The 23,971-nt window shown below is 43.6% G+C and overlaps 1 protein-coding gene across 4 annotated transcripts in view; it reads left to right on the top strand.

Annotated features, from left to right (window-relative positions):
- LOC126161543 (dual 3',5'-cyclic-AMP and -GMP phosphodiesterase 11) overlaps window positions 1-23,971 on the top strand; it is a 386,751-nt gene that overhangs the window by 248,472 nt on the left and 114,308 nt on the right. For 3 of the 4 annotated variants that reach the window (XM_049917471.1, XM_049917470.1, XM_049917469.1), the window contains 2 exons: window positions 6,587-6,761; window positions 21,306-21,651. In XM_049917471.1, coding sequence (XP_049773428.1) covers window positions 6,587-6,761; window positions 21,306-21,651 — 521 coding nt within the window. The remainder of the gene's footprint in view (window positions 1-6,586; window positions 6,762-21,305; window positions 21,652-23,971) is intronic. The other variant, XM_049917472.1, reaches the window with a different exon arrangement.

Below are 23,971 nucleotides of genomic sequence, written 5' to 3'. Positions count from 1 at the left end.
CAACGTCAGGACGTAATTCATAGAAATCTGATAAAAATATTTTTTTTTTAAATAGAGAAAATATTTTATATACGATGCATAATACGTTGCAGTGCAAGATTCTGTTGCGAGCGATTCCAGTACAAAATGAAAGGATTGCGCCATGAGAAAGCGTTTTAGCTCTGATTTGAAAGTCTGGGATTTAATACTAAAATTTTTAAGTTCTGCATTAAGCGCATCAGACGTGAAAGGCTGCAGAATAATGCACATCTTTCTTTACTATGGTTAATGAATTCTTATTTAGGTGCAAATAGTTTTTCCGTCTAAGTTTCGCTGAGTGAATATGATAGTTTATTTTAAATGGGTCGATATTAACTACAGATTCTATGAGGTATCATTTGTATAGAAATAGCAGAGATAAAATCCCCTGAAGGCTGAACAGCATCCTGCACCAAACTCCCCAGCTGACCGTTCTGACTAGGAATGTCATTTTTTTTTTTTGCGTCGTCTAGCGAAGGTAAGAACTTCGTTTTGTGACCAATCAAACTGGGCAAGTTTTGAAGAAATCACTCGTTAGTATCAGGTTGGTAGGCTTTTTAAGCCTTCGTTTTCACAGAAATTGCTGTCTTTGTGATAACTGGTAAATTATTAATACCAGCACCTAATGTGCCCAAAAAATCGGGAAAAAAACATTGTATCTGGGGAACATAATTACGTCTTCAGCATGTCTGGGTCGCTTCGGGATAGAATTAAATTGAAATTTATATACTTAACCAACGAGTAACATTATTGGACCAGTGGTCGTAGGAGTCCATCACCGGTCAATCGTAGGCTTTTTCTTCTTCGCTTACCATTTCTTTCGCATATGGCAATGTTTGTCATTGTGAAAAATGCCATATTGCACGTTAAACTACAGGTCGCCCTGAAAAGCCTGTTTCTTTGAGTCATTGGTTTCAGTGACTGGTGTGATCCGCCCGCCACGAATTCCCCTCTTGTGCGAACCTCTTGTAATGTTTCCTTTGTCTGGCAGTAAACAGCAGATATAAGTGGTAGAGCATAATTAAATATGCTCAGTGATATGCAGTGCACAGTAAAGGTTTGTCATTCAAAGGGCACACGACAAAAGCGATAGCAAGATGTAAATATCGTCGTCTAGTTAGTAAATGACCTGTCTGATGCTGATTTAACTTCTGAAAAATAAGTATTCTTGCTGACCGCTGATTGTTTCAGGCCGTGCATGTTGCAGAACGTACAGTTGTTCGATAAGCGGATTAACCATGGAAAGTGTCAACTTAATTTCCATTTCAGATAGTGATATGAAAATAATTCTGACTTCATAACATAACATGCAGGTTCAATTTGAAATGAAATGTTCAAACAGCAAGATGCGTTGCGGGATCGGTCTGTTGGCTTTCGAACAATGTACGCTACCCTTACTGACATCTTTTGCTAGAATAGAAAATACACTGCATAAAAACATACGCTAGGAATCTATAGGATACTACATTTATGGTAGATACTTTTAATAATTATGCCCAGTTAATTCAGAACAGTATAAAGTCAGTTACACATACCTACGTTTGTATTACAAGATAGAGCAAGCTAAAATGAATAACGGGAAGGAGCTTCTGCCTCAACAAACTTCAACTGTTTTAACAACTGACATGTATGTTTTTACATATATACATTTATCTGAATTTATTCACTATTCTCTTCTTATCTTTGGCTTGGATGGGTGTACATTTTATTATGACTGTACTTGTAAACGAAAAAATGACATTATTTTATCTCTTACGCTTACTCTTTATCTCAGAGCAGTACTTGCATCCAACATCTTGGCTGAGTTTCTGAGTCGAAACGTCCGGATAGCAAAGGCATACCATTTCCAGTAAGACAATGACTGGTAAAAAAACTTTCATGTTGATGGCAGTTTTACCTTCTGTAATTGCTAACTAATAATTTTTTGTATTAAATTTTAGACTGGCTCACGTCGTTGCGTTCTTACACTTTACTTAATTATGAACTGATACCGCCATCCATTGAAAGTGCGGCGACACAGCTTCCGCATGTCTAGGACGATTCGGTACGGCGTATCTGCTGGCGCCGCGGTGGAGGTGGAGAAACGCCCACCGGCTCAGCCGGCTGCTTGTGCGTGTCCGGTGTTGCGTACGCTACCTGCACGCACCGTCACGCACGTGCGCGCTCTCCAGCCGTGCGTGTCTTGCGGCGCCGCTATTCCCGGCTTACGCCTCGCAGTATTCAAAGTTGCACGGTCACCGCGAGGAACCGCTCTGGACATGGGTGTGTCGCTTTCCGCGTTATTTCTGCGCGGCCGAGCGGCCGAGCAGTTTTAGCAACTCGGCGCAACAGCTTTCCGGAAAGGCCGACTACTGTGTAGCGTGGGAGGCTGGCGGCGTCGGTTTTTGTGATGCGTGAGGTGTTACTTTGCTGAGTGTTCGCTACGGGCCCATGCCGTCTGTTGGAGCAGAGCAGGCTGCTGAATTTCACTCTCCTCTCTGCTTCTATTCCACCCCCGTCCATTGAAACAGCATTACATCTAGATCTACACCTGTAAGCCGCTTTACATTGTGTGGAGGGGGTTAGTTCTGGCACCACTACGGATATCGTTTCACCTACGTGCGAGGACGTCTGTCTCCTAGCTCCCTAGCGTTCTGATCATTTAACGAGGTGTGTGGGAGGAAGCAGTTTTATGTCTGACACTTCTTGGCACGCACATGCTCATAATTTCGACAATAATCCTCTCCGAGGTGTTCTTGTCTCATAGCTGAAGGGAGGAGAGAGACAGTGGTGCATTAAGTACCATCTGTCACAGTCGGTAACCTGTTTTCATTAGTATATACGTGAATGTGGAACGTATTATGAAATAAGTCAGTCGTGACTGATAAAAATTTGTGTAAGTCCGGGATTCGTACTAGAATTTACTGCTTCTCGCGAGTTATCACCACAAAATTTTCAAATTTCATCCCATTACTTCGGAACACCACAACCAGAGGTTTTCCCGCCCAGCATATGGAATGGACACGGATGAGGAGAACTGATTTGGTGGAAGACGATGGTATCCCCTGCCGCTGGGATGTATAACTACTGAATAAAATGAAATGAAAGGAGTCAGTGTGGAGGAAATGAATAATATAAGGCACGGAAATAAGCGGTAATAGGCGTCCACATTCCATTATCACCGTGGTATGACTCTGTTATGCGTCATGGGAAGTTATTTTCAAAAATTGTTTCGCCGTCGCTTCAGCCACGGATGATATAAGACGGCACATTCATCAGTTACAGTGTACTTTTATTACCCCTCTGCTAGTGCAGCTCAGAAGAAGACACTAATCGTATTATCCTCGGCTGTGCTCTACCATCACAAGGAACAACATGTTTACTATAGCGTGTAATGAGTAATGAAGTGTGGACAACATCAGTTCCCCACTAATGTAAAGACAATGTGGTGTTACACACACGTCATCTATTTCGCCACTGGGGAAATAACGTAAATTTTTTAACTGTTTACCCTGGACCAAACACACACACACACACACACACACACACACACACAACCACAGAGAGAGAGAGAGAGAGAGAGAGGGGGGGGGATGGGAGAGGGAGAGAGAGAGAGAGAGAGAGAGAGAGAGAGAGAGAGAGAGAGAGAGAGGATGGGAGAGAGAATAAATAAATGTGAATCTACATTACACTTTTATTTTGCGTATGATTTCCATTTTAATGTTTTAAAAGTCAGCTGAACGTATCATGTCCAGAGGGGAGAAATACCCTTGTACATTGCTTCAAGCGGTATGATTCCGTTACCGGCAAGGTCACTTGAGTACTTAATATTTGGGAAAGGAACGCACACGAACTGTGACGGAAATTATCGATATTAAAGAGTTCGTGGCCTCTAGTGCTGTGTCGCTAAAATGGCACCTACGGAAAACATTGAGTTCCTACATCTGGCAAGGCTGTTCTTGTGAGCTAAAGTTTGTGTAGTAGTGGACAATCGAACTTCGAAACTGGCAACAGTAAACTGACGAAAAACCGAGTATGTGGACTGTCTGCAACTTTTCATATTTGGTTGAACGAGAAGCCCTACGAAGTAACACGGTGTCTGCACTAGCAGAACAACAAGGATTAGTTCTTGCGAACTGGTGTTTCGATCACATCTAAGAACTGGCGGCACTCTTAGTGTGAACGTGAAAGCAGTGTCATCACAGTAAATCGGAAGTCATATCGTTAACATAACGCGTGTGTTCATTGGAAAACATTAATTGTCAGTCGTTAATTCGAAAGCTCACGTGTCGTTGAAATACCGCGAGTAGTAATCAGGGAGGAAAAACCAACAAGTATTCGTGCCATAATGCGTGAATTAAGTATCATTTCTCGCAAGCAGAGTGTCAATATGATACGTGCATCATTATGCGTTAGAAGATAGTTGTGGAAGAACTGTGGGCGTGAATTCTGCAAATCGATTATCCCATAGAAACCGCAATCAAGATGGGACAGGAGATTAAGCATGAGACGCCTACGATGCAAGGAAGTTCCGTGACAGTCTGTGTTGTGCGCTCGATGGCGGATTTCCCCTCGCTTGTAACGGGCGTGGTAATTCTCGCTCTTGTTGAAACTTGACAGTAGTTGGTGCAGACGAGCTCAGGTATGACCGTTGCATTGATATTGTTACTCTACTGCTTTCCTTTCCTGGTATTGATGACGATTCTGTTATTGTCACTCGTCATTCACTGTGCTATTACATCTTCGTGGATTCTTCCAGAAACTTAATAGTGGAACAGTGCACTTACGTGCAAGGACAACAGTAATAACGATATGATGAATTAATACGAAATTTTTAGAATTTACTGATTTTTCCGGAGTTAACAGACGTGTTCGAAACATCTCAAATCTTAAGAGATTCGAATTAGGACACTTGTAGTAATAGACGGTGCACTTGCTCTCGAAATGTCAGGTGATAGGTTAGAGTTTTTAGCTGTCTTCGGAAGGTGGCACCTGGAAGACATGTAATAAAAGCAAAGTAGCGTGAGGCCCCTATGGCTGAGTTTAGTTAACATTTGTGCAGTGGAACTGATGTGCCAGTGTTTGGACTCGAGGCATACTGCTTATTGGTATTGTTTAAGTTCAAAGATATTTTGTTGTTGTTTCAATGAAGAGCAGTTTCCTTTAACAAGAAACACTTTCCTTCTCTAAAAACACGTCTTTGTTTTATTTACCGCCGGCCGGGGTGTCAGAGCGGTTCTAGGCGCTACAGACTGGAACCGCGCGACCGCTACGATCGCAGGTTCGAATCCTGCCTCGGGCATGGATGTGTGTGATGTCCTTAGGTTAGTTAGGTTTAAGTAGTTCTAAATTCTAGGGGACTGATGACGTCAGATGTTAAGTCCCATAGTGCTCAGAGCCATTTTTTTATTTACCGCGTATAGAGTTAACAGTCTTGTAAAAAAATCTCTTTAATGCGTTGTAAATGTTTCTTTCATCGCGTAGATGGTGGAATTGTTGTTTTGTTGTTGCTTTTCAGCAACTCTGTTCAAATTATTCAAATTGCTCTAAGCACAATGGGACTTAGCATCTGAGGTCATCAGTCCGCTAGAACTTAGAACTACTTAAACCTAACTAACATCACACACAACCATGCCCGAGGCAGGATTCGAAGCTGCGACCGTAGCAGCAGCGCGGTTTCGGACTGTGGCGCCTAGAACCGCTCGGCCACAGGGGCCGGCAGCAACTGTGTGCGCTCATGCAGGAATTTAGTAAGCACTTCAGTGATCGGTCTCGTGGAATCAAGGAATCGTCTATTTACTAATAAAGGGAAGTGAGGATTCCAGTACGCAGATTCAAAAGGATACAGACTGCAGTACTTGTGCAGAGACTGAAGACACAACACCAACAATAGGACAACATTCTCCCTCGGAAAGTAGTTGTAGAAGTTCAAAGACGCGAGTGCCGTATCCTTCCTCGCTAATCTACTGCGCGTAACTCCTTAAGAGGCAACATTCCTGTTCGGTGCTCGTCACAGCAGAATGTCACTCACACGCATTTCCAGAAGACCGCATTCCTATGACGTCGGCATTGCTGTCTTGCAGGTGTTCCTCTCGGCGTTCTGCTGCGAATCTCGTCACCGCGCTGACACGCTGATCTGTCCTGTTGAACAGGTGCCTTCCCGTTTCCGCGTTTCAGAGCGTCAGAGCATGCAGTGCCGTGATTCGCTGTTTGCGTGGGCGACTGATGAGACACACTGTTCCGCGCAGTGCTCTAGTCGCTTTTGCTTGGCCGCTTACACCGGTTAGTTGTATGCTGTCCAGGTGGGGACCTCGGACTTGGCATGCTAGATTGTTTACTTTTCAGTTTCTTTTAAACTTGTAAACATAAGTGACTTTCACTCTTTTACAATAATTCGAACCATTAGTTGAGGAAGAGATTCTTAGTTCCTGTTGATGTTGTTGCGGATTTCGTTCCGAAGACCAGTTTCGTGCATCTCTCCATTCTAGCTTACTCTTTGCAAGCCTCTTTCTACCCGCGTAGCTATTGCAGCCTGGTTGAGTATCTGGAGTTGGCTGGCGCCTGACGGGAGTGTGGTGTGTTGTCGCAGGCCTGCACCTGCGCACGGCGGCCGAGGAGACGAGGATGACGGCGGAGACGGCGCCCAGCGCGGTGGCGCCGCCGGGCGCCGAGGCGGCCAAGCACCAGTACTACGACCCCGAGTACGCGCGCATGGAGGCCTGGCTCGACGAGCACCCGGACTTCGCGCACGACTACTTCCTGCGGTCAGTACTGCCGGCTGCCGGCCACGCCACCACTCTAAACGTGCCACCAAAAGCGTCGTTCTGTTGGTCATAGAAAGAGACTCATGTTTTGTATATACCTTGGGCTAGGTAGGGCAACGGCGGGTATTATGGGCCAATTAAGGAAAAATGTAAATCACAAAATATATTTATAAACGAACATGGTATCTGTTCTTCCGGACATGTCCGAAAGAACAGATACCATCGGTGACCATGCAGCTCTTTAGAATGAAATTACAACCATTAGCTGCTTACAGACGTTGACGTATGTCAACGGGGACAGATGAAAATGTGTCCTCCGACCGGGACTCGAACCCGGGATCTCCTGGCAGACGCTCTATCCATCTGAGCCACCGAGGACACACAGGATAGTGCGACTGCAGGGATTTATCTCTGGCACGCCTCCTGCGAGACTCACATTCTCAACGCATTATCCCGCACTACATTTGCAGTGCCGCCGCCCATTATACTCATTACTCGCGGCGTGTTGCCGATTCCCGTTCGGGCACTGTTTGTGCATCCGCACAGGATGCAGGAGATCCCGGGTTCGAGTCCCGGTCGGGGCACACATTTTCATCTGTCCCCGTTGACATATGTCAACGTCTGTAAGCAGCTAAGGATTGTAATTTCATTCTAACGAGCTGCATGGTCACCGATGGTATCTGTTCTTTCGGACATGTCTGAAAGATCAGATACCATCTTCGTATATATATATATATATATATATATAGGGTGAGTCACCTAACGTTACCGCTGGATATATTTCGTAAACCACATCAAATACTGACGAACCGATTCCACAGACCGAACGTGAGGAGAGGGGCTAGTGTAATTGTTTAATACAAACCATACAAAAATGCACGGAAGTATGTTTTTTAACACAAACCTACGTTTTTTTAAATGGAACCACGTTAGTTTTGTTAGCACATCTGAACATATAAACAAATACGTAATCAGTGCCGTTTGTTGCATTGTAATATGTTAATTAAATCCGGAGATATTGTAACCTAAAGTTGACGCTTGAAACCTCCGACGTTCAGTTGCGTGTTTAACAAGCACGGGCCACGGTCGGCGAGCAGCATCTGCAGGGACATGTTTACGATGACGACCGTGTTTACGAGTGTGGCTGTAGTGCACTGTTGTGGTTTGGTCTAGCTGTCGCAGTGTCCGCATGTAGCGCTTGCTGCTATTGTTATTCTGCATTCGTCTCCGCACACAGACCAGCTGTAGTACACCGTGTTACCAGACGTCTGTGATAGTGTAGTGTTGTAGGAACTGTGACCATGGTGTATTCGAACTCTGAAAAGGCGGAGATGATACTCATCTATGGCGGGTGTCGACGAAATGCAGCTGAAGCCTGCAGGGTGTATGCAGAACGGTACCCGGACAGAGAGCATCCAACGTGCCGCACATTGCAAAACATCTACCGGCAACTGTATGCAGCAGGTATGGTCGTAGCACGCAAACGGGTCCGTAACAGGCCCGTCACAGGAGAAGCGGGTGCAGTTGGTGTGTTAGCTGCTGTTGCCATGAACCCACACATGAGTACACGGGACATTGCGAGAGCCGGTGGACTGACTCAAAGTAGTGTCATGCGCATACTGCATCGTCACCGCTTTCACCCGTTTCACGTGTCGCTACATCAGCAATTACATGGTGATGACTTTAATCATCGAGTGCAATTCTGTCAATGGGCATTAACAGAGAATGCGTTGCAGTTCTACCTGTTTACCGATGAAGCGGGTTTCACAAACCACGGGGCAGCGAATCTACGGAACATGCATTACTGGTCCGTGGACAATCCTCGCTGGCTCAGACAGGTAGAGCGACAGCGACCGTGGTCTGTAAATGTATGGTGCGGAATCATTGGCGACCACATCATTGGTCCTCACTTCATTGCAGGGGCCCAAACAGCTGCAACATACATCGCGTTTGTACAGAATGATCTGCCAATGTTGCTCGAAAATGTCCCACTGGAAACGCGTCGACATATGTGGTATCAGCATGATGGTGCACCTGCACATTCCGCAATTAACACTAGGCTGACCCTTGACAGGATGTTCGACGGGCGTTTTATAGGACGTGGAGGACGCATAAATTGGCCAGCCCGTTCTCCTGATCTTACACCTCTGGACTTCTTTCTGTAGGGTACTTTAAAGGAGAATGTGTACCGTGATGTGCCTACAACCCCAGAGGATATGAAACAACGTATTGTGGCAGCCTGCAGCGACATTACACCAGATGTACTGCGGCCTGTACGACATTCATTACGCCAGAGATTGCAATTGTGTGCAGCAAATGATGGCCACCACATTGAACATCTATTGGCATGACATGTCGGGACACACACTATTCCACTCCGTAACTGAAAACGGAAACCACGTACATGTGCGTCAGTGAAAAAGACCAATAAAAAGGTGTTAGCATGTGGACGTAATATGCTGTACAAGTCTCTTCTGTACCAAAGGTCCATCACCGTTCTCTTTGGATCGTGGATCGAACAGCGGAGGAGTGGTACTCAAGCGCCAACTTAAGGTTACAATATCTCCAGATGTAATAAACATTTTACAATGCAACAAACGGCACTGATTACGTATTTGTTTATATGTTCAGATGTGCTAACAAAACTAACGGGGTTCCATTTAAAAAAACGTAGGTTTGTGTTAAAAAACACACTTCCGTGCATTTTTTTATGGTTTGTAATAACCAGTTACACTAGCCCCTCTCCTCACGTTCGGACTGTAGAATCGATTCGTCAGTATTTGATGTGGTTTACGAAATATATCCAGCGTTAATGTTAGGTGACTCACCCTATATATATATATATATATATATACTTGACCATCTTCTTCTGTGCGGATGCGCAAACAGTGCCCGAACTCTTACGGGAATCGGCAGCGCGCCGCGAGTAATGAGTATAATGGGCGGGGGCACTACAAATGTAGTTCGGGACAATACGTTGAGAATGTGAGTCTCGCGGGAAGCGTGCCAGAGATAAATCCCAGCAGTCGCAGTATCCTCTGTGTCCTCGGTGGCTCAGATGGATAGAGTGTAAGCCATGTAAGCAGGAAATACCGGGTTCGAGTCCTAGTCGGAGCACACATTTTCATTTGTCCCCGTTGACATACGTCAACGTCTGTAAGCAGCTAAGGCTTGTAATTTCATAGTAATTTCACAAAATATATTTCTAGCTTAACTCAGCTACGAGCCAAAAAATCAAATTTTCAACTTCTTTCCTCCATGTATATTTTTGGATAGGATCCACCTTTAGCAAAACACAGTTTTATTTTTTTAATCCAAACGTGTTTCAATGCAGTTGCAGCATCTTCAGTGGGCTTTTATTTTCCATCTGTTAAAGATAAAGAGTGTTCTTTGTTTTTTGTACACATGTAGCTATTAGTTTTTAAATTGTAATTACAGATATTTGAAAAAACACACAAATTACAAATTCATACCTTTTTAGCACATGGCATGGTTTTTCTGATGTGTTGTGTCCCTACAGTAACTGTTTTATTGCACAGTTTGTCATCTGCAACCACTTGTACCTTAAAGTAGACAAATTGTTTGAGCCAGAATTACGGTTTGAAAACTTGTTATTTCTATGCCTAATATTATTTAATTCTGTGTGTGTCTTTTTACATAATGTTTCACTTACATTTTCCTTTTAATCATCTTCATCAACGTCAAACACTGTATACTGTGTTGCCACTGTCACTGTAACTGTTTCACTGCTTTACCAGCTGTTAAAACAGACGTGGCGGGCAGTGGAACAATTGAAGGTGTAAAAACAAGATGGCTGACAGTGGAACAGTTGAAGGTGTTTCTGGCAGTTTTTCTGAATCTTTCGGAGGTGTCTGTGATTTTTTTTCTTTTGTGTGTGTGTGTGTGTGTGTGTGTGTGTGTGTGAAAACTAGAGAGAGAGAGAGAGAGAGAGAGAGAGAGAGAGAGACTGAGGGTGACAGTAGGTTTAGGGATTTTCTTTTTGTATGTGTGTGTGAAAAGGAAGAGGGAGAGAGCGAGGGCTGTCACCCCTCACTCTCCCCCTCCATCCCTTCACACACACACACACACACACACACACACACACACACACACAATAATAATAATAATAATAATAATAATAATAAAAGTCCAGTCCTCTTCCCTTTCACACACACACAAAAAAAAATCACAGACACCTCTGAAAGATTCAGAACAACCGCCAGGAACACCAACTGTTCCACTACCCGCCATGGCCGGCAGGAGTAGCTGAGCAGTTCTAGGCGCTTCAGTCTGAAACCGCGCGACCACTACAGTCGCAGGTTCGAATCCTGCCTCGGTCATGGATGTGTGTGATGTCCTTAGGTTAGTTAGGTTTAAGTAGTCCTAAGTTCTAGGGGACTGATGACGTCAGATGTTAAGTCCCATAGTGCTCAGAGCCATTTGAACCATTTGCCCAACATGTTTGTTTTTACAGCTGGTAAAACAGTGAAAGAGTTACAGTGACAGTGGCAACTTAGTGTATAGTGTCTAACAGTGATGAAGATGATTAAAAAGAAAATGTAAGTGAAACATTATGCAAATAAACACACACACAGAATTAAGTAATTTCAGGCATAGATATAACAAGTTTTCAAATCGTGATTTTGACTCAAACAATTTATCTACTTTAAGGTACAAGTGGTTGCAGATGACAAACTGTGCAACAAGACAGTTACTGTAGAAACACAACACATCAGAAAAACCCCACCATGTGCTCAAAAGCTATTAATTCGTAATTTATGTGTTTTTTTTTTCAAATATCTGTAATACGATTTAAAAACTAATAGCTACATGTATCCAAACAACAAAGAACACTATCTTTAACAGATGGAAAATAAAAGGCCACTGAACATGCTGCAACTGCACTGAAACATGTTTGGGTTAAAAAACAAACTTGTGTTTTCCTAAAGGTGGACCCTATCCAAAAACATACATATTGTTAAAGCAAACATGGAAGGAAAGAGCTTCAACCCTAAGATGATTATTCTTTCCTCTAAGTAATAAAAATACAATTAGCAGCTTATGAAGGGAACATAACAGAAAATGTAATCATAATTAACCTTACATTTTGGGCATTTTAAAAATTGACAGGTAGTATGGGCCACACCAATATGATTATGTTTATAAATTAAAAACATTGTTTTAAATAAAAGTTTTTATTGTTTATACTATACACAATGTATAACATATTATAGTTCATTTACCCTATGATTTATTTAGCTTCCAGAGATTACACAAAAGTAAAAAAGTAAGTCGTCAATGTCCGCACAGAGCTCATCTGCCCAGCCTTCACACTTGTTCCACTGAATCCAGTTTTCCTCATAACTTTCTCCGTGCACAGTACATTTTACATCTACAACGTCTTGAGAAGTGCTTGCTGTAGGAGTGCCATTACGAAAAATTTTGATTTGTTCATTTTTCTTCTTCTTATTGATCATCGTTTGTTCTTGTTTTGAAAATTTCATTTATCTATTTTTCTGTTGTGCTTTTTCCTTTTCCTCTTCAGATACTTTGTCAGTCAGCATATATTTTTTATTGTATTGATGTCAATATTTTGCTTCTCTGTGCCTTTCTTTTCCGACATATCAACCTCTTTTTGCTGCAGAAGGGCAAAGGCGACACCTCTTTTAAAACACTTGCAAAATCAGACTGTACACTTCAGTGTAGTGCATTGGAGGAAGTGGTGGTCTCTCCAGAAGTGATTGTAGGTGCCTGGGAAGCAAGCCGAGAGAGTTGTTTTCTTAAATGTAGCACAGTATCTCTTTTTTATATTAAAAAAAAAGGAAATGAGTTCCGTGGCCCATACCACCCGAATGTCGCATGACCCATACTACCCGACTGATTATGAAAACAGCGTAGTAAGTGCAACATTGTTAGAACAAACGAAATGCAATTGTCACTGTCTTATATTAATAGAGTAAATTAAATAACAGCTCTAGTTTCATAAGCATATTCTTACCTGTAATGATGGAGAGATGTTAAAAAGTATTCGAGGCAACAACTCGTAGGAGCACAAACAGACAATTAGCACTCACAGACGGTGCGACACTGGGAATCCAACTCTCTGCACATGGCGAAATGGCGCTGGCAGCAAAGATTACACTGTGTACCTTGCTGCTAGCTAGTAGTGAATAGCTGAAATACCAACTGGCCCATACCACGCGCTGGCCCATACTACCCGCCGTTCCCCTGCCGTTTGAATACCCGAAATCATGTAACTATAACTAACCTACAGTACCTACTTCCTCCAGCTTAGACCAATGGAGCAGATCGGCTGGTTCTTTTGAGGTGACGAGTCATATGACAGCGACATTCACATATACAGACGGCTGTAATATCCGTACGCAATGTTTAGAAGGGCAGTGCATTGGCACAGGTCTCATTTTTACTCAGGTGATTCATGTGAAACGTTGACCGGCGTGATTATGGCTGCACGACGGAAATTAATAGACTTTGAACGCGGAGTGGTAGTTGGATCTAGACGCACGGGACAATCCATTTCGGAAATCGTTAGGAAATTCAGTATTCCGAGATCCAGAGTGTCAAGAGTGTGCCGAGAATAGCAAATTTCAGGCATTACCTCTCACCGCGGACAACGCAGTATGGATGGCTGTAGACGCAGCATGGCTCAATATTCCTGCAGGGGACTTCCAACGATTTGTGGGATCCATACCGCATCGAATTGCAGCACTACATCTAGGAAAGGGTGGTCCGTCACGATGTTTAGCAGGTATCCCATGACTTTTGCACCTCAGTATATGTGGTCTGCCTTAAGAAGCTTATGGAGGCACCTGTTAGTTCATAGGCGATACACGAGAAAAGCTGAAAAACGTGGTTTTTGGCTAGCAAAACCAAGCCGCGGTTTCCAAGACGCCTACGCACAGCAAATGACTGAAATTTTTTCGATATATTCGTAAATCCCTACATCGAAAAACTGTGAAAATTTTCTTGATATTTTTATCCGTTTCCGAAGTACAGAATTTCAAAGTTACCCTATTTGTGCGCGTAAAAACGCACATAATATGCGACGTAAGGCGAAAACGTAGTTTATAAACTGACGTAGCACGGAGAAGTATACTGTAAAGTGCTTCCGTTACCATCGGAAGGGTTCTGTAGTACTGAAGCACATGCAAAATTTTTGTCCACGTTAAGTCCGTTCTGAGGTGTAAAGTTAGCTTTCATTTCAATTTCACTTAATTAAACTACTAACATCCTACCTACCCATAAGGTTCTTTTCATATGAGTGACATGCTCTGCTGTAACAGGGGAAAGAAGGGAACCAGCCGAAAAATGCTCCTATCGGAGCGCAAAAAAAAGGCTAATATGTTCCAGTTTTTAAAGACTGTGACTGGAAGATGGGATACCATTTGCCTCATTCTGTCTTCCTCAGCACCTTTGAAAATTTTCCCAAAAATTTTGGCATGCCAACGTAGTCGCGCTTTTTTATGCTGAGAGACATCGGAGACAGTGACAGTGGGAAAGAAACGGAAAACTAATGAATACTGGAAGATAGTAGACAGTGGCTGTGGTACAGGAAGAACGAAGGAGACAATGACTAGTGTGAGAGAACGAGAGGGACACAGAGGCCGTGGAAAGTAGTTGACTGTGGCGGAACAGTGTTAGGAACAGACTGAAAAGACAGTGCCAGCAGGAGAAGAATAAAGAGAAGGAGAATGTGAAAGTGAGTGAGAGCCATTGATAATGAGTGAGAATCTGTGTATGACAGTGACAAGGAGTAAGAGAAGATAGCGACAGTGAACAGATAGCAGAAATGGGAAGAAATGGATGAGATAGTGGCAATAATAGAGAAACACTGACAGTGAGAGGAGACAGTAGTAGTAGTAGTAGGACAGGATGAAGTGTGAGCGAGTTACAGTTAGTTGAGTTTGTGGGAGTGAGATGTGAGTTGCACGTAAAAAATAGTTTGAATATGTTTGCATCTCAAAATTTTTGGGAGAATATTTAAAGGTGCCGAGGAAGGTAGAATGAGGCAGCTGGTACCCCACATTTCAGTAAAACAAGAGCGTATTAGCGTATATTGTGATCCGATAGGAGCATTTTTCCGCTGGTGTTTCTATACGTATCCTTATCTTCCATCTTTGTAACATGGCTCCTATGCGAAATACACAGTACTTTCGTTAACTCGCGTCTGCCTCTCTCGTCAAGAAGAAACACCAATGCCTACAATGCCTACGTGTCACCATAACAGTACCCCACATTTTGATGGAGTATGTTTTGTGTCAAGTGAATGAAATTCATTGAAATAAATTATCTGGAATCAATGAGAATGAAACTAATGAATGAGCAATGATATGAAATATCATCAGTCATAACATATTCATTACATTACAATTTTCTGAATGATGTTCGCTAATATCATTTCATATCATTGCACCATCAATAATTTTTTGTTAGGGGCCACCGACCACTACACTTCAGTGATTTCATTTGATACCTGTGCCACGTAAGCCAGAGTCCTATACAAAATCCACTCCCTCACAGGTACTACATCTCGGTTAGAATAGCAAAGTCAAAATCGGGTTGGCAGTTGGCGACTGTGCACAGCACAGAAGGTGTGACTCATGCTCTGGTTTGTTATTTGCTATGGTAGCTGTCTTATTAACAACTAGCTGTCAGTCACTTTGTTCTCTGGGGAAACCTTTGGTGACAGTGTTCGAAAGTAACTGGAGGAAACAACATTGACTGTGAAATTTAGAATCGGGCCTGGAGGCGTCAGAAAGCCTCATGGTTAAGGGAACTGCTCACGAAAAGCGTGTGACATTAGACATGCATTCCATTTTTGGCATGACGTTACCTGTGTCAAACGCCCCTTCCTTTTATTGCGGTACTGTGTCACGAAGTTTATGTGAGCTAGCGATAGTTTGAACATAACCACAAGGCAACTTAAAGCTAAGCCCTCGAAATCGCTGAAGAGCTATGTCAAGACACAACTGAGGAAGTAAACAGCAGTAACATACACATTTCGCTCCGTCAGATAAACAAAGTGTAGAAAAGTGTGTGTTGAAATGACTAAACGATGCATAAATACCAGAATCATCAAACATCAACGGTACTGCAGGTTGTGACAAGTGGAGAAATCGGCCGTGGCAGAGCACCCGCTGTCTTAGAACAACCACGTTACAAAATTAGCCTACACGCAGGTTCTCGCTGTGGAGAGGAGCTATCACTACAACTTGTTCAGATAAGCCACCGAAATCCATAAATACGGCAACAGTTTTAGTAAGAAAGAAGAAATCGTCATGGTAAACTGATACTGGACTGCCGTGCTGCAACGAACGATCGTTTTGCATGTAACATGGGGAGAATCGCAGTCTCATCTCCAATCCGCCACCAGCAATGGAGAGGGGATCTTTGAGAATGCAGCCTCTCGTGCTAGCGAAACGTCAACAGAAGTCATTAAACAAAAGTCGGCCAAAGATCCCGAGACGAAAGCCAACTGGCATTAGGTGAAATAGTGGCAGCGCATGTCGCAGCAGTTCTGTAAACAAACAACAGTTGGACAGTGTTGTAAGAATGGAGTAACGCAGCGTCCTAGATGGAACTGCAAAGAAACGAAATAATTAGTGTGCTGTGAAAACTGGAAAAATCGATACGAAAATTGACGGTGTATCCTCTATTAAAAGGAGCCGTACATGTGCCTTTCGCTTTCTGACTGGAAGGAAATCTTGCTTAAAGTGGCGGTAAAGCTTTAAATTTCAGCTCAATTGAATTGATTAGTTTCCTGTATCAAATTATTATTGTTTGTTTAAAACGGTTTCAAATAAGGTTCCAATTTCTGCTTTATTCTTCACCTAGTGCAAAGAATTTCTTTTGCGGTAAAGTTAGTTATTCTTTTGTCACCTGCAGAATGCATGAAATATGAGTCCATCACTTAATATAAGAAAGATTCACTGAAGAAGCTAAACATAGTCTTGGAATGATGAGTAAAGCTATCTTCTGTGAATAATAGTATGTGGAGAATACAATGATGTTTCGCAAATCGTTTATTAGTTCCTCGTAAAGTGCAAATGGTTCAAATGGCTCTGAGCACTATGGGACTCAACTTCTGAGGTCATTAGTCCCCTTGAACATAGAACTAGTTAAACGTAACTAACCTAAGGACATCATCACAAACATCCATGCCCGAGGCAGGATTCGAACCTGCGACCGTAGCGGTCTTGCGGTTCCAGACTGCAGCGCCTTTAAACGCACGGCCACTTTGGCCGGCTCGTAAAGTGCAGAACAACGATATACTCATTGGGTGTCCTAAGTGACTATCACATCTCGTCAAGTTTGTTCGAAAAATTCTCACCTAAATTCACACCTGCTGCAACATACTGCGAGTAGTGGACTCGAACTTCTTGCAATTTGGGTGTGCATCTCATGGAGATCTCAGACTTTACTTGCGTGAATCTTATCTCTAACGTATTGGTAGAAGAAGAAATCAAATAGCGTCGCAGTCGACGAGCACGGCGGTCGCAATGCAAATGTGCGTCTCTTCCTGTCTAAAACCGTGAAATGTTTCGTATTACGTTTTCCGTATATTGGGCCTGGTGCAAATGGCACAGCTAAGATGAAGTTTATAGTTCCAGCAATCTCAGAAACCTGTAATCATTTTTCTGTAACGGAAATTTGCTCATTTATGTCGCATATAATCAGTAACACCCGTTCAGTTGGAGATTGTCTCAGTTGTTCCATGATGTTAAACAGTTTGTCCAGTCTGAACCATGTACCTACTTATTACCCATATAAATTACAAATTGTTTCCTTGGAAACTGTAAGGTGTGTCTCACAGTTATTGATGGTAGCAGCATTTCGCAGAAAACTGGTAGCGACATGCTTTCTCATCTGGTTTCAGCCGCCGTACCTCGTTTGTAAACATAAGCAGGCGCTTTCGAGGTGCTTGGTGAAAAGTCGCTAACAGGATCTGGAGGTATTAGAAAAAGCAGAGAGAAGCCTTTTATCGAGATATTGGTGTATGTTCAGTAGACGTTGTTATTGTGCTCACTGGAGACATTTCCAAAAATACGTTATCAGTGAACAGAATTTTACTTTCCCATTTCTGAAGATTATTTGCACCACATGCTGACGTCAGTTACACACGTTGAAACTTTGCCTCTTACCGTCATGGTAGACCTAAATTCCGAAAACTACAATGTGGTGTCGAAAGCGAAGCGGATAAAGTCTGGCGGAAATTCAACTCCTTATATAACTGTTAGATGCTAAACAATAATAATAATAATAATAATAATAATGTCTATATCAAAAAACGAGGGAATATAGCGAAGTAAATAGGCAATGAGAAGCGGAAGTGTGAAAAATGAACTACTGAATGAGATACGCCATAAATATCAACGCTTTTAGACCTATGAATACACTGAAATTTTAAGAACCATACGAAATTCCCACCTCCTCTGTTTTGAAAAGAAAGATAGTCATAAGAACGCCAAATGAAGAAAGTTGTGAAATCCTTATTGAATACTTTCTAAATTAGTGAATACGAATTAATCCAGTTAGAAGTTAAAAAATCGAAGGATCAAAGTCTCCTGCACTAGGTTGCAATGAGATAAAAAACAACAGTCACTGACAAAAGAACAACAAAGCTAATAGAGAAGACTCTGTAATAGCAGAATTCTGGAAGCTTGTACATAAAGAAGCAATAGACGTTTTACGTAAAACCAAAGGAAACATATGGGAAAAAGAAGAACCAGAAGATGACTAGAAATTAGCGTTGATTAATCCTCTGCGTAAGAAGGCCAACACTACAGAAATGAATGTTATCGTGGTATCTCATTACTTTCGGCAACGTACAAGATTCTGTTGCTATCCAACTTTAAAACAGGTAGAATATAATAAGTTTAGCATAAACCGGGAAGATATCAAGGAGGATTCCTAAATGCCGGTCGACAGCAGAACAAATACTGAGTCTCTAAACAACAATAAGATATTATACGCTGAAAGGAAAACAACATATATCTATTTTTGTACAGGCCTGTTTTAGAAGTGTGGCCCTATCGACCTTAATATCCTTCATAACGTACTGGCAGGATTGGGATTTGTTGAAAAACTACTAGAAGTATAAATCATGTGGCTGGTAAAATATTGTACACTTTCGGTGTATAACACTTGCTGTAGGGATTTTGTATGTATGTATGTATGTCTGTATGTATGTATTTAATCTTCCAGTTGTTGATCACCATATCCCAAAATTGCAAATGTGTTCCAGTACTGGTTCAAATGTTGTATTAAATTAATTCAGGTTTATATGAGTTGCGCTGTAGTACTGTGCTCGCCTGATTATAATGAAATAGGTTGTTATTCTGAAAATGTGAATAAAAGTAAAATACCACCCTGAACATAATGAAATGTAATCGTTATTAACAGACATTCCGTCTGTGTTAGGCAGCTGTGGCTCTTTCAATAAGTCAACGTGTTCTACTAGCTGCTGTACACGAACGATCCAGAAGGCCAAATTTACTCGCGCCGTTCCAGACCTTGCTGTGTGCTACATTTGTATCTGTACTTGGCAAGACAAAATATGGTGTGCGGCGGATGGTACTTTGGCTTCACTATTTTTTGCCGCCACACCCCACACCCCTCCCACCTTTTTCATGCCCCATTTGCGAAAGGCGTGTGGGAAGACAGACTGTCAGCGAAGCTCCGTTTCAGCTCTAATTTCCTCATCGTTACCATTTCACGTGACGTACATGTAAGCAAGTAATGTGTTGTCTAATCTTACCAGAATATATTAGTAGGGTGGGTTGACCTTTCCAGCCGCTTTCCAAGGTCATAAGCATCCTAATTAACCGAAGCCATTAACGGCCACTACGCAGTCGAAGGCTGTCAGCAGCTCATTTGCCATACGACTGCCCAAGGTCCCATGACGTCACAGTATTTCATAACAGCGCTTAAGCTCTGGAGCCCCAAGGCCTTGGGTTCAAACCTCGGCATGTCTAGTGTAGAGCTATAAGCTTTATAGCGTCATTGCCTTGGGGCGTTGTTGTGAAATAACACGACAATTAAGCTGTTATAAAGATGTAGGGGTTTAAACCCAGCTCAAGGACTTTGTGCTCTGAAGCTTAGAGAACTTAACACAACTGCATAGAACTCTACAGTGGACATTATTGTGAAATTTTGATTAAATTACGCGAAAATTAAACTGTTTCCAAATGCAAGGGGCTGAAATCGGAACCGTGAGACTCCATAGCTTGCTCGTTGTTGTAAAATAGTGTGACGTCTTCTGAACCTTGACAGTCTTGAGGCAATCTTCGATTGCATAGTGGTTGTTTATGATCTCAGTTAATTAGTATGTTTATGTCCTTGCTGAGCGACTGAAACGGCCATCCCATCCTACTCACATTCTCTTGGAATTTAAATGGTAAACATCTGTGAGTTGCAGAACACCTCTCCTTGTAGCGTTTGCCTCTGGAGATCGTTGACCATCTCTGTGAGAACCTCGCGCTGAGTAAACGATTCCGTGCCGAAATGCGCCGCTCTTTGTTGGGTCTCTCCTCTCTCTCTCTCTCATACTAATCCAATCTGGTAAGGGGACTAGACTGATGAACACTACTGAAGAACCGGTCGAACAAGTATTTTGTAAACCACTTTTTCGTGGAAGAACTACATTTCCCTTTCATAGAACTTTTTTTATATAGTCATTCCTCTTAGGTCGCTCCGGATGGTTAGTCCTGGGTATTTTGCCATAGTTACTCTTTCTAATGATTTACCCGCCAGGGTAGCCGAGAGCGCTAACGCGCTGCTTCCTGGACTCGGGTAGGCGCGCCGGCCCCGGATCGAATCCGTCCGGCGGATTAACGACAAGGGCCGGTGTGCCAGCCAGTCTGGATTTGGTTTTTAGGCGGTTTTCCACATCCCGATAAGTGCATACCGGGCTGGTCCCCACGTTCCGCCTCAGTTACACACGTCGCAGACATTTGAACCACTTATGCACTATTTCACGATTTATACTAGACGCAGACAGTTGGGATGTACTGATTCCGTCCTGGGGGAGGGGGGGGGGGGAGGTTACGGGGTGGCGGCAGGAAGGGCATCCGGCCATCCCTAAAACTAACACTTCAAAATCCGTTGTAACCACGCTGACCCTGCGATCGCTGCGGGACTATGGCGTAAGCGAAAGAAAGAACTATTTCTAGTGATTTGTCACGAATGATATGAACCAACAGCAGTAGATTTCTTCGCCTATTTATGGGCAATACGTTACATTTACGTACTTTCAAGGTCAACTGCTGGTTCCTACACGGATCAAATGGACTACCGTCGCTCTGTTCGGCGGATTGTGGCCTTGCCGAAAAACCAATCGGACCGGCCGAACCTCGTCAGGCCATCCGAGGTTCCTGACGCAAGGAGAGGTAGGGTCGGGCGCGAGGACATTTGGCCTGCTGAATCGTCGGTGTGTGGCGGCCTCGGTGTCGCACCACTAGGCACGGGTTCTTAGCTGGCGAGGCAGCAGAGGTGAAGGCGCGCCCGCCTTTGGTCTGGTAATAGGAAGGCGACGCGGCAGGTGGTGGACGCGTGGCTCGTGGCGCACGCGACTCCCACACCGAGCAGCGCCGAGACGCTGACGTCGCCGTCGCACGGGGCGCCGTCGCGCGCCGGCTCGGGCGCCACCACGCCCGTGCGCAAGATCTCGGCGCACGAGTTCGAGCGCGGCGGCCTGCTCAAGCCCATCGTCAACACCATCGACGGCACGCCCACCTTCCTGTCCGAGGAGGGCAGCGGCACCACCGTCGGCGTCTCCGGCGGCTGCATCGGCAGCACCGGCGGCCGCTCGCAGCGCCGCTCCCGCCACGAGCTCAGGCACCTCGACGAGAAGGAGCTCATCTTCGAACTCGTAAGTGCCAGCTTTTGCATGTTACAGACAGTGGCCGGACCCTGCCACCCACCGTTATCGACGACCTTCGGCCTACTTGTCGGGGGCTACTATGAAATTACTCTTGTCAAAGGAATTACACAATTTCAGAGATTTTATTGGTCTCATACAGATGATTCGATTTTATTTATGTAGAATGAAGCGGCGAGAGAAAATTTGTGCGAAGGCTGGGAATCGAACCCGCATCTCCTGCTTACTGCGCAGGTGCGTTAGCTACTAAGCCATCTCGTCACAGCAGTTCACACAACTGCACGGGTTACCCTGGCACGCCTCCTTCCTCGATCCAAAGTCTATCTGCCGCCCGAGTCTACTTTAAATTCCCCCTCCGCGAGGGGACTCCGTGTTCTGGAGTAGTACCTCGACACCCTGGGTGTTTCAGGCAGGACCCCCATTTACGTTCGACGCTGAAGTGCTATTCCACAAACATGAAGAGCCTCGGTAATTCTGATCGTGTGCAACAGGGACTTTGAAGTACAGGGTGTCCCAAAAAGAGTGACCCGATTTTAACTTTTAATAATATTGACACAAATGTCACTAGGTAACTGAAACAGCGCTAGATGTAATCGGCATGGTCTAGAGTTTCAGAAAAAATCCGCTAGATGTCGCTGCGAGCGCTGACCTGGAGGGTGCAGTCAGTCCCGCGCAGTATGGAGTCCGCGCAACAGAAGGCGTATTGTGTTGTTGAATTTAGTCGTACTCAATCAGTGATGGCAGTTCAGCGGGCGTTTCATAATGTGCGTATATGGGGGCTCGAAAATTCTCATGAAACAATTGAACACGGACGTGATCCACCAAAAGTGAATGTTTTTCGTGCTGTTTAGCTCAAATGGTTCAAATGGCTCTGAGCACTATGGGACTCAACTGCTGAGGTCATTAGTCCCCTAGAACTTAGAACTAGTTAAATCTAACTAACCTAAGGACTTCACACACGTTTAGCAAAGAAAGGTTTATGGACCCTTCTTTTTTTGAGGAAGAAACCGTAACAGGACGATCATATCTTGCAAAGCTACGGAACTGGTTATTCCCACAACTTGACTCTGACAATTTCATCTATCAGCAAGATGGAGCACGACCGCACTGGCACAACAACGTGCTCAGTTTCCTCAGTGCCAACGTGCCTCAACGTTGGATAGGGCGTACAGGACCGCGAGACCAGGCTTTACACTCTCGGCCTCCTAGGAACCCTGACTTAACATCATGTGATTTCTTCCTGTTGGGATATATTAAACAATGTGTTAACGTTCATCCTTTATCTCGTGACACAGATGAACTAAAAGCCAGAATATCAGCTGCTATAGCTTAAGTGACAGAAGACACCTTACGCTCAGTTTGGCATGAATTCGGCTATCGTCTAGATGTCGTCCGTGCAGCCAATGGAAGACATATTGAACCTTTATGATGGATTTTTATAAACTTCTGTCTTTTCTGAGTAATTTAGTATGCAATTTGTTGGTGTTAAGCCCTTCTTCCTAATAAATAATTCTATTTTAAAACGGGTCATTCTTTTTGGGACACCCTGTACAGATTGGGGCGGCAGTTTTTATAAACTTCTGTCTTTTCTGAGTAATTTAGTATGCAATTTGTTGGTGTTAAGCCCTTCTTCCTAATAAATAATTCTATTTTAAAACGGGTCATTCTTTTTGGGACACCCTGTACAGATTGGGGCGGCAGTTACAATTTGGATCGAGGAGTTAGGCGGGCCAGGGTAATCGGTGCAGTTGTGTGAACCGCTTTGCCAAGGTGGCTTAGTGGCTGCCGCTACTGCCTAGTAAGCAGGAGACCCGGGTTCGATTCCTGGTCTTGGTGCAAATTTTCAATCGCCACTTTAGTTTATGTACATAAAATCCTGTCAAAGGATTTACGTCGTTACACTTAAGTTTCCTAAAGAAATAAAGGTCATAACACAGAACCCGTTCCGGCCTAAATGGAATCGTCAGATACCTGTAAATTCAGGAATTATGAACATATCAGGCTTGCAACCTAATGATTACCGAGAAACAGGCAGTGATTTATATCCTTCGCAGATGAACTTACGAAGAAATCCCTTCCTGACTGAAACTACAAGCCAAATAGTATAAGACATGCACTGAGGTCACTGGCAACTTCTGCGTGCTTAGGTTCCAGTCGTACTTCTTCCACTTATGTATTTTTAGCTAAATGTTTGAGCGCAGCGGAAAAAAGACTCCGTAGATGTGACACAATGGATTTTCATCCGAATATTCATAGCCAACCGAAGAGTGGGAAATGAACGTATGAGGTATCAAATTGACCAGCGTGAGGT

This window comes from Schistocerca cancellata, chromosome 2 (assembly GCF_023864275.1).
Source record: "Schistocerca cancellata isolate TAMUIC-IGC-003103 chromosome 2, iqSchCanc2.1, whole genome shotgun sequence".
Lineage (NCBI taxonomy): Eukaryota > Metazoa > Arthropoda > Insecta > Orthoptera > Acrididae > Schistocerca > Schistocerca cancellata.
This window is presented reverse-complemented; position numbering and strand designations above follow the sequence as displayed.